This window comes from Papaver somniferum, chromosome 7 (genome assembly GCF_003573695.1).
Source record: "Papaver somniferum cultivar HN1 chromosome 7, ASM357369v1, whole genome shotgun sequence".
Classification (NCBI taxonomy): domain Eukaryota; kingdom Viridiplantae; phylum Streptophyta; class Magnoliopsida; order Ranunculales; family Papaveraceae; genus Papaver; species Papaver somniferum.
In genome coordinates this window covers 31474273-31489135 of record NC_039364.1, presented here as the reverse complement: position 1 = coordinate 31489135, position 14863 = coordinate 31474273, and the positions used below count along the sequence as shown (strand labels likewise).

Below are 14863 nucleotides of genomic sequence, written 5' to 3'. Positions count from 1 at the left end.
CCCCACAAAGATTTGGCAATTAAGCACAAGTTCAATTAAGAACTCTCCCCCATAAAATGTCATTCCCGAAAGAACAACAAGAGCGACCTTAATTTCGAAAGAAACTAAGGATTTTATTGGACAAAACAAATCACATACAAGTATGAATTTGAATCCAAAAAATTCAATTAAACTAACCACAAGAGAACCCATAATTAATTTAATCGAGAAATGCTCAACATAAGTGAACTTATGGAGACTTAAAAACATACAATTAGATTAATCACAAGAGAAACCATAATTAATCTAATCGAAATACACAACCAAACTAATTAGAAAAGTAATCAATTTAATTGGTCATGCTCGACATAAGAAAATTTACGGAGCAACAACTAAATAACCAAACAAGATGATTGATTTAGTTGAATATGCTCGACATAAAGTACCTCACGGAACAACAACATAGCTAATCATAAAAATAATCAACTTGGTCGTTCTATGCTCAACATAAGACACTTTACGGAGCCTCACAGTAATACATAAAATATGGATCGGGGAAGATCAATACTGCGGAATACACAAGGATTCATTTTATTATCTATCACTATTCACATAACGACATTCGATAGACATAATCCTTGCAAACAAAAGATTTTAACCTATCTTCCATCAATAATTGACATAATAGGCTTAACTTTTGTATTTGTCAAAAGTCTATTCATTCTTTTATCAATACATGCATATCGACATACGAAATACTTTACTTTTGACAAGATATGGGACAATCTAAGTTCACGGACGTAAACACACATATCCCATAACAATATTGCAATATATAAAACCATAAAGATTAATACTGCAAAAAATTATCTTCCAAACAAATTTAGAGTTTAAACCAATAAATCTAAAAACATGAAGATGAAAACGTTGGATATAGCTATGTGTAATCACAATAATGGCTATTCCAAACTCTAGTTATTCTTCTAACAAAAACAAGAAAATAAAAGATTTACTAGGCAAAAAAACTCCTATAAAGCATTTCACTTACTTTGAATACTCTTCTCATATTCTCTGTATTCATCAAGCTCATCTTCGATCAGATCAATTCTCGACTCCAGATGATCCATCTTTTCTTCAAGTTTCTTGGAAGAAGTTTCAAGTTCACTTTTTAGGAAACGAACTTGTTCCAAAACGAGATTCATGGTTAAAGAGAGCTTATCAAAATGAGAAACAGAGACGTTCCCGTCCAGAGAAGAGCCGTGAAGATCAGGGATCATCGCATTATCAGAAGAATTAAACCGTATCTTCTTAGATGGAAAGAGAACAGTCCAAACATCACTTTCCTTGCTTGAAAAACTTGAAGAGGACATGATGGAAGAGATAGATGAATGTTTATGCAAAGGATAAAAACTTCATTTAAAGAGGAACTGAGGATAAGGGATAAATATCCAAAATAACCTTTGACCAAAACCCTAAATGATTATCCTCAGAACGAGTCTTAAGAAGAAAATCCGTTTGAAAACAAAACAGTTCTAGGCTAAAATAACAACAGAAATAACTTATCACAACCCTCTTGAAGATCATTATTTTTGTCTAAGAGGGATAGACAAGAATCATTAAAACAGTATTACAAACTGTTATTGTTCAAATCCTTTGCAGGACTGGGTAACTTCTTTCGAGGGGATGAAGTATTTGATATACTTTGTTTCTGTCTTGTTTTTAAGAAAGAAAAGTTATGTACTTCATCCTTTATTTCTTTTAGCACATATTTGAATACCTTGATTGTTGATTTTCGTAAACTATGCATTCTTTTTGAAATCTCTTTTACAAAAGATGAGAGTTTTGTACGAGATTTCTTTTTCTTCTTCTGCAAACGATGTTTGACAAAGGAGTACTTTTCCTGTTTCAAGGTGTCACAGGTTTTAGGATGATCTTGATGATCACATGAGGAAATCTTGAGATTAGATAAATCCTTGTGATCTTCTGTATGATTCTTGTCGTCAAGATGACTTAAGAATGATATAGAATCAGGAGAAATTTACTGGTAGTGCAAGGTCGTCTTGTAAGAATCACGATTGTTCATCTCCAATTTTAAGTTATACAATTGGCATTCCAGATTTTCAATCCTTTTAATTAAGACTTCGTTTTCAAGTTGAAGTATTTCTGAGGAAGTAAGATTGTTTATCATGGAATAATCAGGACTGTTAGGAGGACACACGTGATTATCAGCAAATAGATTAAGAGAACCTTCATAGATTTCATCCTCAGGACAGTAGTCAAGAGTAGCCATCCATGCTTTAGTTATGTCGCTTTTCTCCGTATCAGGATGAATAGAAGCATTGTGAACACTTCTATAGCACTTGAAACTAGAATTGTTGACATAGTTTTTCTGAACTTTTTTATTGATTGACTGAGCTTTCTTTTGAGACTTTCTTTTCCTCTGTCTAAGGGCTTTTTTAAGCTGTTGTATAAACAGTGACAAGGTCGAATTGAAGCAATTCTCATTACTTTTATCAGTCAATTTAGAACGTCGAGAGTTAGGGTCAGATGCAACAACATGATTTCTAAACTGATGACTTTTCTCTCTTTGTTCAAGTTCAAGATCGAAAATTTTCAACTTTCCAACAAGAGTCTTTCTGGATAGTATATCAAGGTTATTTCCCTCAACGATGGCATGCTTCTTAGAGTCGTATCTAGATAGCAGCGATCTGAGAATTTTCATCACAATGTCCTTTTCAGGAATAGTCTTACCCAATGTAAAATATGCATTAACAATTTCAAACACTTTGTGATTAAATTCATCAAATGTTTCTTCATCTGCCATACGAAGGTTTTCCCAATCGGAATTAAGGTTTTGAAGCCTAGCTTCCTTTTCACTGGAGTTACCTTCAAATACGGTTTCTAAGATATCCCACGCATCTTTAGACCTCGTGCAATTTGACACATGGTGTTGAAGATTTGGGGTATTGGCATGTATAATGGCATTCAAACCGTCAAAATTTTGGGAAGATACTTGTATGTCTTTGGAGTAATACTTGTATGTCTCAACATTCCTAGACTTTCTAGTCTAACCTAAACGAAGTTGACTATAATGTTTAATCAAACGACTCTGAATGAATTTTGATACTAAAATATGACAACCAAACTTGACATACCAAAGCTTGGTGAGTTCAACCGAGTTATGCTCTAACAGAATCAATCTTAATAATTTTGATGTATCTCATTGACGATTGGTTATGTGAACTTGTGTTTTCCAGTTCAATTATCCTGTCTTTGATTTGATTTAGTTTCTTTCTCATTTAGTGGTGCCTTTAAATTTTTTGGTGATAGTCATGATCTAAATGTGGATGTTAGACCTGAACCCCAATGTTTGATTGGGTACTCCTATATCCTCTCCCAAATTTCCTTCGAAAAGTCCTTGTTGGTTATCTCTTTATTTTCCAAAAACCAAAATTCAAGTTAATCCTTTAACTTAAAAACCAACATCAATTCATCTAGGTCATCAGTTTTTTTTTTAGAATCTTTATTCTGGATCCATGAGAGGTTTGTAATCTTCAGTAATTTCAGGGATGATAATCTTTGTCCAAGTATATGTGCACTCATTCAAATTTTTAAAAAATAAAAAACAAAAATCCGGTATATTTCTGTATGGTGTGTTTTACGAAATAATTGTATATGTACTTGTTTAATGGAGTAAACCTTTAAAGTTAAATCTTAATTTATGTGTCGTTGTTCATAGATTAGATGGGTCTTCCCTCATGGATCATCCAGAGTTTATTTAAAGAATGAATCTTGTTACCTCTTTTGTTGTGAAAATTAGAGTTAATGTGGTGTTTTGCTTGTTACTTCAATTTCTTTGGTTTTCTTTGAAATTATTTCTTTAGGAAATCTTTAGAAAAGGGTTGGTGATCTGGGTATTTCCTAAGTGTATATGCCCTTAGTCTATTCATACTTGAGTTCTTATCTTCATGGTTATTTTAAAATTGATGGTATTTTCCTAGATACTTTAAGTGTATGGAAGTCTTCGATCTAACTTTTAATCATTTTCATTATTTGACTTCTTTGGCCTCCCTAAAGGATGGTTTGGTTCTTGGCTTATTTTCTGTTGGCTCAAATTTGTTGTCTGTTAACTAGCGATTTTATTGGATTAAGTGTCAGGTGGGTAGAGTGAGTTTAAATGGGGTTCCTCTCTATGATTAAAGGTTACATGGTGGATTAATTGGAAATTAATGGAGTGTATTTTGTCATCATATATCGCTCCCGTAATTTTCCCTGTTTTGGGGAATTTCACTTGCTAGATTTCCAATTTGCTTAGTTGAAATTGTGGTTGGTGTCAAATAGTGATAAATCCCAGGCTTTGTTTAAGGTCTTAAAATAGGTGAGTCTTTTGTATTTTAGCTAGAAAAAAACTGTTAGAACATTGCTCGGTTGAACCCACCAAGTGTTGGTATGTCAAGTTTGGTTGTCATATTTTAGTATAAAAACTCAATTAGAGTCGCTTGATTGAATGTACTAGAGTCAACTTCGTTAAGGTTAGACTAGAAAGTCTAGGAATGTTGAGACATACAAGTATTACCTTGAAGATCTGAAGATCGTGAAGACGTATCGACTACATTGAAGACATCATCCTTCCACTTGAGGTACAGTGATACTTGTTAGAGCACCGCTCGGTCGAACTCGCAAGCATTGCCATCTCAAGCTTGTTTTTCAATATTGGTGATCAAAACTATAAGTCTTGATTTTTAGTCTACTTATACTGATGTCTCGGACTAGGATAGATTGTGTAGTTGAGCATTAGACTTCACGACGTTCATCAATTGAATACGAAGAACTACTAAGGCGAGCTTGTGGAACTCCATCAACAAAAGGTATGTGGAGACTAAAATTCATTTATCACTTAAAAAGTCTATTTCTACTCTATCTCCTATATCGAGACATAAGTCGTATTATTATATGGTTTTCGATTATGCACATTTGAGATTTCGAGCTGAGTTTAACTCGCTTACATATTTCTCGAAATATGTGTTGGTAAGCTTTCACTTCAACCAAGTTCATCTTATATTCTTGACGAAAGTCAAAAGATGATCATATGAAAATCTCCGAGTAACATCTTACATGGTTTGTGTGATACAATCATTTGGCGTAGACTTGGAATGTTTCGTTATGATTATTTCAATAACTTGAAAATTGCTTTGATGCTAATAGTATGTGAAAACGGCTATTGTCATCCTATAAGAAAGTTTAAATGATTGAAATAAGAGTTTAGAACACTTAACCAACATTGGATTATAAAAATGTCGTGCACTCTTGCATATATGTGATCCATGTCCGGGAACCATAGTATGCATACCCGTATGCGTACCTGTTGGTTTGAGAAGTCCGGGAACCTAAGTACGCGTACCCGTGCGCATACTGGCGTAGGTTTATGACCGAAAATTTCTGCCGGGTTTGGAGGTATGCGTACCCGTTCGCATACTGGCGAAAACCAAACTTGGTCCGACTATTCAACCATGCGTACCCGTTTGCATACTTGAGTGGTTAAAGTTCTAAAATCGGTTGTGACATGAACAAATACATTTATATAATAAGGAATGCATTCTTTGCAAATTGTGGCTATAATGTTCATGAATTGATTCGAGTGAATCAAACCGATTTTGCTTCAATTGTGTTCTTGTATACTTCTATGAGAATATAACAATTGAACAACTCTTTAACTAGTTTCATTTGAGTCATTTGAACTAGTTATGGTTAAGATGAATAAGGTTGATATGAGAGTGTTCATATATCTAACCTCGGTTAACTACGGTTGAGCCAACATGGTATACACGTTTAGGTACGGTTACATAAACCTAAATGAGGGTACATTTCGTTTGTGTATAACAAACTAAGTTCGATCTAACGGTTGAAAGATATTAGGCTAAGTCTTATGGGCTAGATTGAGCTGCTAGATTGGCAGTTAAGTGTTGCAGTTCAAAAAAAAAGTGTGGTCTAAAAGTTAACACTAGTTCTCTCTCCTAGCATGTCCTCGCAGTTCAACTAGAAGCGAGATTGAAACGCTGAATGATTCAGCACTGAAAAAGTGACATTAACGCTGAACGGTTCAGCGCGCACAAAAATCACACGGATCACAAAAATAAAAAAATTCGATCTGACAGCTGAAATTTAAAGCGCTGAACCAAACAGCGCTGAAAAAGTGACCTTAGCGCTGAACGGTTCGGCGCTCACAAAAATCATACGGATAACAAAAATCACAAAATTCGATCTGACGACTGAAATTTAAATCGCTGGTTAGTGGTCCCGGCTGACGTGGACTGCTAATCTAGCTGCTAGATTAGCATTCCCATAGGACTTAGGAGGTTTTCCTAGCTGACGTGGACTGCTAATCTAGCTGTTAGATTAGAAGACCATAGGACATAACCTTAGCTTGAATCTAATCAGGATTTCATCTAAAGGTGAATATTGAATGCTTTGTTATCAAGGTAACTTATATTGCAAACCCTGATTTGAAACTATATAAAGGAGAACTTTAGCAACTGGGAAACCTAATCACGACACCTCCTGTGTGATACTAGTTGCGACTAGAGTCGATTCTCCTTTAACCTTAGGTTTTTCACGAAACCCTGTAGGTTAACGACTTGAAGACTTCATTGGAATTGAGAAGCCAGACCCAACTATTTTCTTTGTAGTTATGTGTTCTGATCGTACTTTTACTATCGTGATTGAGTATTATCTTTGTGTGAATACCAATATTCGGTGGAGCACGTGTCACGATCTTAGTGGTCGCATACAAGATAATTGTGTAGCCCTCGCTATTCGGAGAAACCTAAGTGGCAGAGGATACCCTCGAAGATCTACTTTATCTCATCCCAAGAAGGGACACCTCGACGGCCAAGATGGATAAAGTAAATTCTAGTCTAGAGAGAGGCAGCTAGCGAAGGGACAGAGGTAGATGACGCATCTAATCAGCATTAAATGCTCAAATCTCTTATCTGCACGCATAAACAAAGGGCCTGGAGAGAAGTGACGTGGCGGAATCTGACTGGAAAAAGTTAGCGGTGAACGAAGGTACAATCTGTACTAAGGATGGGAAGTTCCAAAAGGAACGTGGGTCAGCTGAGGTGGCAGATTTCGACTGGAGGAAGCACGCGACGAACGAAGGTACCATTTGTACGGAAGGTATATCAAGAAACTATGGATCCAAAGACAACAAAGATATATCTGGAGCAGAGGGGGCTATAAATACCAAGCCTCACCAACAAACTAAGGGCATTCAATATGTAGGAGAAGGAGATCTAGTCTTAAGCTTATACCTCTTTAATGTTTAGTACTTAAGTATTTACTTCGACTTGAGTTCTCTTTATTACTTTGGGAAGCATTTAAGATCTTTGGAACCACCACAACTTAATATAAACAAATCACTCATTACCCCGTGGACGTAGACGAAAGTCGAACCACGTAATATCTTGTGTCTCATGATATAACTTAGAAGTATTTACGTTACATTATTATTCTTTGTTATTATCGTGATATTAGATATCGTTTATTACTTAGCATCATCAGTTCAACAGAGGTATCATTATTACATAGTATCCGATTCTCTGAGTTGTTTACATTACGTAGACTATGGGAAAATTAGTAGTCACAGTTTGGCGCTAAGGTTTTGCTCACCAACTTGAGTTTTTATATTCAGTCATTTATTTTAACTTACACATCTTCTTTAACGAAGATATCTGAGTTCAACAGCGATGAATATCACTCTCTAGTGATTTTTTCATCCATTATTTTCACAAGTTCTTGGAGTTCATAGCCTCCAAAGATTAGCAATCTTACAGATCTACAAAAATTTCTCCAACAACATACTCAAAAAACGTTAAAACTTTTGTTTTGTACTAAAAAACCTTTTCCGACAGAGCATCCTTCAGATCTGAGTACCTCTTAGCACTAAGGAATCTCAGCGAGAATTTAAGGATGCCAAAATCTTTTCAAGCATTTAATACCCTATCTTTTGAAAAGATCTGGCACCTTTTTCAATTGTTTTCAACATTTAAAGTTGTTTTTTCCAAGGGTGTCATAAGAAATTTAATACCTGTCTTTCCAGACGTCTTTTCAGTCTTTTTTTTTTTTTCTGAAAATGCTGCTCAGCCGTCTTCTGTGTCAGAGCATTAAGTGCCACTTTTGACGTACACCCAAGTAGCAAATTTTGTTATTTTTTCTGTAACCGCATGATAACAAAAACCGAAGGCATGCAGAAACCAAGTGATGTACCAACAAGCTCACGACCAGCAATTACGAGAGGAAGATCTCAAAAGCCGTCTCAAGCGAACGAAAGAACAAAAGCAGAGGACGGGAAAAGTGAAATAGCAAGAAGAATAGTCGCTAACAAGCCACCTATTCCTGCTGAAGGGATGGGGCAAACATCAGGAGCACAACCACTATACGGTATGCCGTTACCGGAGCATCTTAATATAACAAAGCCACCTGCGGCCAACGTAGGGTTACCTAGAACCCCAGCTCCTACGGGACGGCGGTTGGGAAACTTAACTCTGATCCAGATAAATCCTGACGCTCCGATCATTGAAGAAGGAGTGGATAACTTTGAGGATCCGGCCGACAACACTCCTCAGGGTGGTGGAATCCACAATGAAGAACAAATAGCAACACAAGTAGCAGCTTTACTACTCCATAACAAGGAGCATGAGGATGAAATGCACGTGATGGCCCAAGAGAACCAGAACCTGAAAGATATGTTGGATGTACAGATTGAGGGTTCCCAAACTCACCCTCCGTTAAAGAGGCGTGAGAATGGAGCTATCTCAGGAAGACGAAGGGTGGATCTTAACCCACTAAAGGCTAACCCATCATGGGGAGCCAGAAGAACGCAGCATGAGCCAAACAAAATGGATCCAACTTACAAGCCCTCTCAGTCTTACTTTGATGATACATTCTCAAGAGATCCTCACAATGTGAACATGGTCATAGAGCAAATGGAGAAAATGCGAAAGGATATACAAGGGTTGAAAATCGGTCACGCAGGAGCAAGGCTAGAAGAGGTGCTCCAAGAAGTGACAACATCTCCGTTGTCTTTTCGCATTTTGAGGGAGCCTATCCCTTCGAAATTTCCAGTGCCTACGTTTCAGGCATACAATGGAACCTCTGATCCTGCAGCCCACTTAGGGTATTACACTCATGTCCTTGCCCATTGGGAAAAAGATGAGGTAGTACTCTGTAGGTACTTTCCTGCAAGCTTAACTGGATCAACGTTGGCTTGGTATGACAACTTACCAGCAAACTCAATTATCTCTTTCGAGCAATAGTCTACGGTGTTGTTGGAGACATACATGTACAACAAGTCAACAAATGAAGGGTTAGATAGGATATTTGCTTTAGCTATCAGACCCCGAGAGACATTAATGTAATACACAGACAAGTGGCAAAAAATATTCCAAGCAATCGGGAAAGTCAACCCAGAAATTAGCATTAATTGCTATAAGTATGGACTTCACAGAACCTCAGCCATCTTCGTGGAGCTTCACAACCGAGCCCTTGATTCCGAAGGAGAGCTTAGGGTTGTCCAAGATCGCTACATCAGACTTGAAGAAATCCAGAAGGACAACCCCAGGGAACAAGCAAAGACGTCAACAAATCCAAAACGAACCAACTCTCTGGAACCGATTCCGGAGATACCTAAGAGGCAGAATGAAGTCGGGGGAGGAACCAGCTCTCGAGACAAAAGGCAGAGGAAGAGGAAGAGAAGAATTCGTAGATAAAGTCTACACAAAGCTAAACACCACATTCTCCCACATTCTAAGCAAGCAGGAGCGAGGCCGGGCTTTCCATATCCTAACACTAGGGGAAAGCAACCAGATAAAACAAAGAAGGCTAAGGAATACTGTGAGTACCACCAGTACTACGAACATACAACTGATACATGCTATCACCTAAGGAACACGATCCAGAGATTCATAGACGAAGGCAAGTTCATGGAATACGTGCAGATACAACCAGCAGATACTGAGGTAGCCCCCAAGAAAAGGGTAGAACTACCTCAGGACGGAAAATACATCAACATGATTACCTTCTCCAGCGGAGGTCAGGAAGATCTACTCGAAGACATCCTCGAGTTAGCTCGAAACAGAAGAAAGCTAGAAGCCCACGAGGTATTCAAGCTAAGTGGACCACCTACTAGCACTTGGGAAGAATGGATGGCTACACCATTGACATTCTCAACAAGAGACGTCAATTAGGAAGTCGAGATGCACAACGATCCACTTGGGATCACTCTTCCAATACATTGATTTTACGTTACGAAGGTCCTCGTTGATGGGGGCAGCTCGTTAAATGTATTGTTTTACGAACCCTACCTACGTATGGGTTTGACATATGAGAAAATGGATTCATCCACTTGCACAATATACGGTTTCAATGGAGCAGTCTCTAGACCAAAAGGAGAAATTGTATTACAGGTGCGCGCCTGACCCTTAGTAACCAGTACAAGGTTCCGCGTTGAGGAAGCACCTTCGCCATACAACGTAATCATGGGAAGGCTATAGGTCCATCGACTAAGAGGAAAAACTTCAACATATCGCCAGTACCTTCGATTCCCTACACCTATGGGTGAAATGGAGATTAAAGGTGACCAGCAAGATGCAAGGTTATGCAATCTGTCTGAGGTAAAGCTCAACGAAGAAAGAGCCGCTGCCCAACAACACGAAAGAAAAAGACAAAAGGCGAACACCAAGGAAGTGAAGGACGGAGCCTTCTTAGTACCCGAAGCCACCTCAGTTCCGGAGGAAAGCACCTCTGCCACTCCGGGGGTGAACGTCTACGCCAAATGACAATTACAGAAATGCACTCCTCTACGACCTCAAAAACAAACCTTCTCCCCAGTGGAACCAACGAAGAAAATCAACATCGGCACCGAGAAGGAACCAAAGATGATCAACATTGGAACTTTGCTAGAAGAAGACGAGGAGATGCAACTACAAAGGCTACTACGGGATATCTTTGCATGGTCGACGGAATTGATCCGAATTTGGTCTCCCACCATCTTCGGCTCAAACCAGAAATGTCACGATTCAAGCAACATATCCGCAAGGTGGCCGATATCTACCAAGAAGCGGTAGAAAAAAAGTTGCAAAAGCTACCAGCAGCAGGATTCATACGTTAAGTCAAGTATCCCACATTGATATCCAATATGGTAATCGTACCTAAGAAGAACGGAGGCGTACAAATCTGCATCGATTTTAGCAATCTCATCAAAGCCTTCCCCAAGGACAGCTACCCGCTGCCAAACATTGACCAACTGGTCAATGCAACCGAAGGTCACCAGAGGCTATCCTTCATGGATGGATACTCCGGTTACAACCAAATCGCCCTTGCAGAAGAAGACCAGGAGCATACTGCATTCTTTACCCCACGAGGCTTGTATTGCTATACAAGGATGCCTTTTGGACTAAAGAATGCGGGGGTAACATACCAGTGATTGGTAGACAAAATATTTAAGACATGGGTAGGAAAGATACTGGAGGTCTACGTGGACGATATACTTGTCAAAAGCAAAGAGGCGAAAAATCACCCGTTAGACCTAAGGGGAATATTCGAAGCCATGAGAAGCTTTCACATGAAGGTGAACCCATAGAAATGCATGTTCGGAGTAACCTCAGGAAAATTTCTAGGATACTTAGTAACTAAGTGAGGAATAGAAGTGGACCCCGAAAGGGTCAGAGCAATAATGGAAATGCCATCTCCACAAACACTAAAAGGAGTACAAAAGTTAAATGGAATCTTAGCCTCCATGGGAAGATTCATAGCAAGATCATCGGATAAATGCAAAGCATCTTTCGATACACTAAGGAAAGGAATCAGGTTCATATAGACCACGGAGTGTGAGCAAGCTTTCCAGAAGATCAAGGAATATTTGGCTTCAGTGCCCATTCTACAGAAGCCGAAGCCAGGTGAAATTCTCACCTTGTATTTAGCAGCAACAAGCTACGCTGTGAGCGCAGTATTGGTACGAGACCAAGGACAAGGAAAAAATCCCATATACTGCATCAGCAAGACACTCAGTTCAGCAGAGCGTAACTACACCAAGGTGGATCAACTTATATATGCCTTAATAGTGGCAACACAAAAACTAAGGATATATTTTGACGCACATACCATCCGAGTCTTCACGAAGGCTCATATAGGTCAAATCCTCGACAACACGAAAAATATTGGAAGGGTGGCAAAATGGAATGCCATGATCAAACAGTTCCACATCATCTTTGAAACCAGGAAGGCTGAGAAATCACAAATCTTAGCAGACTTTTTGGCGGACCTACCTCTCAGCGACGAAGCGGAGATAGACGACATCCCAGGATGGAGGAAGACAAGCAAGAACCCGAAGACTTGTTGGAACCTCAGAATTCACGAAGGTGGGAGATATTCGTAGATGACTCCTCAAACGGCGAAGGCGCAGGCATAAGGGTTGTAATCACAACCCCCACTGGAGACCGACTCATCTACGCATTCAGGTTAGAATTCGAACAATACACCAATAACATCACAAAATACGAGGCGGTCATACATGATCTACGCTTAGTACATGATCTAGGCCTATCAGATGTTCGTTTGACTAGTGACTCACAGTTAATCATTAGACAAATCGAGCTCAAATACCAAACTTTGGATCCAGTACTATCTTCGTACCTAAGGTTAGCTTAGGAGCATGCGTCAAAGATCATCAACGTAACATTCAAGCATGTCTGTCGAAAAAATAACAGACATGCAGATGCCTTAGCATTCATATCATCAATGCTAAGGGATAGAAACACCACCGCCGTACAAATTGGAAGAATATATGAACCTTTGATAGAAGGACCTATCTCAGACATTGAGGAGGATTTGGTCGTTCAAACTTGAGCCATGAGAGAAGCTGAGAAAGAAAAAGAAGACGAAGAAGTAAGAGGACTAGATAACGAAGTCTAAGAGTCTGACAAAGACCAATCCATGTCAGACGAAGACAACGAAGATGAAGCGGAGGATTATTGGAGGATTCCAATTCACCAATACCTTGACAAAGGTATCTTACCAGCCGATGTCAAAGAGGCTCGGAAACTTGAATCAAAAGCAGCAATGTACAGCCTTCGTGATGGGATACTATATAGGAGGTCATTTCTTGGACCTCTGATGCGGTGCCTCTCACGAACCGAAGGAAGGAAAATACTCCACGACATACACAGCGGAGATGCCGACAACCATAGCGAAAGAAGGTCCTTGGCGGTCAAAGCCAAAATGCAAGGATACTACTGGATAAGCATGGATGAAAACTCAAAGAACGTGGATAAACAGTGTGCGAGATGTCAACTCTTTGCCAGGAAGATCAAAGCTCCAGCAACGGAGCTAAACTCGGTCATCATCCCTTGTCCATTTGTCAAATAGGGGGTGGATATTGTCAGACCCTTGATAGAGGGAACCTCGAAGAGAATATATCTTATTGTGGCTACGGATTATTTCACCAAGTGGGTAGAAGCGAAGGCTTTGGCAAGAATTAGGGACACATATGTCTTTAAGTTCTTGTTTGAGCAAATCATATGCAAGTTCGGAAAACCAGCCGCTATAGTATCTGACAATGGCAAACAACTACAAGGAAAAAACATAGACATGTTGTTCAATACTTTCAACATCCAGAAAAACAAGTCAACTCCTATATACCCTAAGAGCAAATGGACAAGCAGAGGCAACCAACAAAACAGTAGCGATGAACTTAAAGAAAAAGCTAGGAGCATACAAGAAAAGATGGTGCGAGCAACTGCACAATGTCCTATGGGCCTACCGAACTACAAGAAGGGAAGCTACGGGAGAAACTCCATTCTTGCTGACCTACGGAGCCGAAGCAGCATCCCAACAGAGATAATACTTCCAACAACGAAAACAGAGGCATGGGAGAAAAATCTAACAACAGACTTGATGCTGGAAAAGCTAGATGACCTTGAAGAAAGAAGATAGGTGGCCTTACAAAAGACGGTGAATTATCAACGTAGGTTAGCTCGGGAATACAACAAACGAGTCATCCCTAGAAACTTTACGGTGGAGGAATATGTGATACATCAGATTCCACCATATCAAAGAAAGAAGGAGCGAGGAAATCCAGCTCCAACATGGGACGGGCCCTACATCATACATGACGTCGCCGGAAAAGGGTCTTACTACCTGAGAACCCTAAAAGGTGTTACAACACCCTTCGAATGAAATGTACCTAAAAAAATACTACTCGTAAGAGAATGGTGATTAATCAGGAGAAGAAAGGAATGGGCCTTAACCCACTGTTGATGGTGGATTTTCAACAAAGGGAAAAACCGTAAAATCATGAGGCATGTTTTTGACACGGCTTTCAGGCATGCAACGATTCATATTTGACGAAGCCATGATGAATATTTTTCCTGAAAGACCTCCACTAGCTGAGCATTCAGTGCCACGCATTTCATCATGTCCTCTATGTAGAATAACGTAATTGGGCGGTTCTCCGTAAGATTGAGAGCAACAACGCCTTCAGGACGTCGGTGACACTCATTGTTCCCTGACTACATGAGAGAGACCCGCCTCTACATAGAAGAACGATTGGGCGGTTATCCGTAGATTGAGAGCAACAACGCCTTCAGGACGTCGGTGACACTCATTGTTCCCTGACTATGTAGAAAGACCGTGTATAGATCCAGGCGGTTCTCCGTATATTGAGAGCAACAACGTCTTTAGGACTTCGGCAACTCGCTGTCTTCTGAATATGCACCTTCGGAATGGGTATGACGCTTTAACTGGCTAATATTTCTTTTGTAATAGATTAATTCTGCCGTGTCATTTACCACTGAATTCCCATAATGATCTATTATTGCTCCTATTCCAT

The 14863-nt window shown here is 39.3% G+C and overlaps 1 protein-coding gene across 1 annotated transcript; it reads left to right on the top strand.

Annotated features, from left to right (window-relative positions):
- The first annotated feature begins 12969 nt into the window (after positions 1–12969).
- Positions 12970–13401, top strand: LOC113294483. The gene has a single exon (XM_026542875.1). The coding sequence runs from the start codon at positions 12970–12972 to the stop codon at positions 13399–13401; it is 432 nt and encodes a 143-aa protein (XP_026398660.1).
- Positions 13402–14863: the final 1462 nt, after the last annotated feature.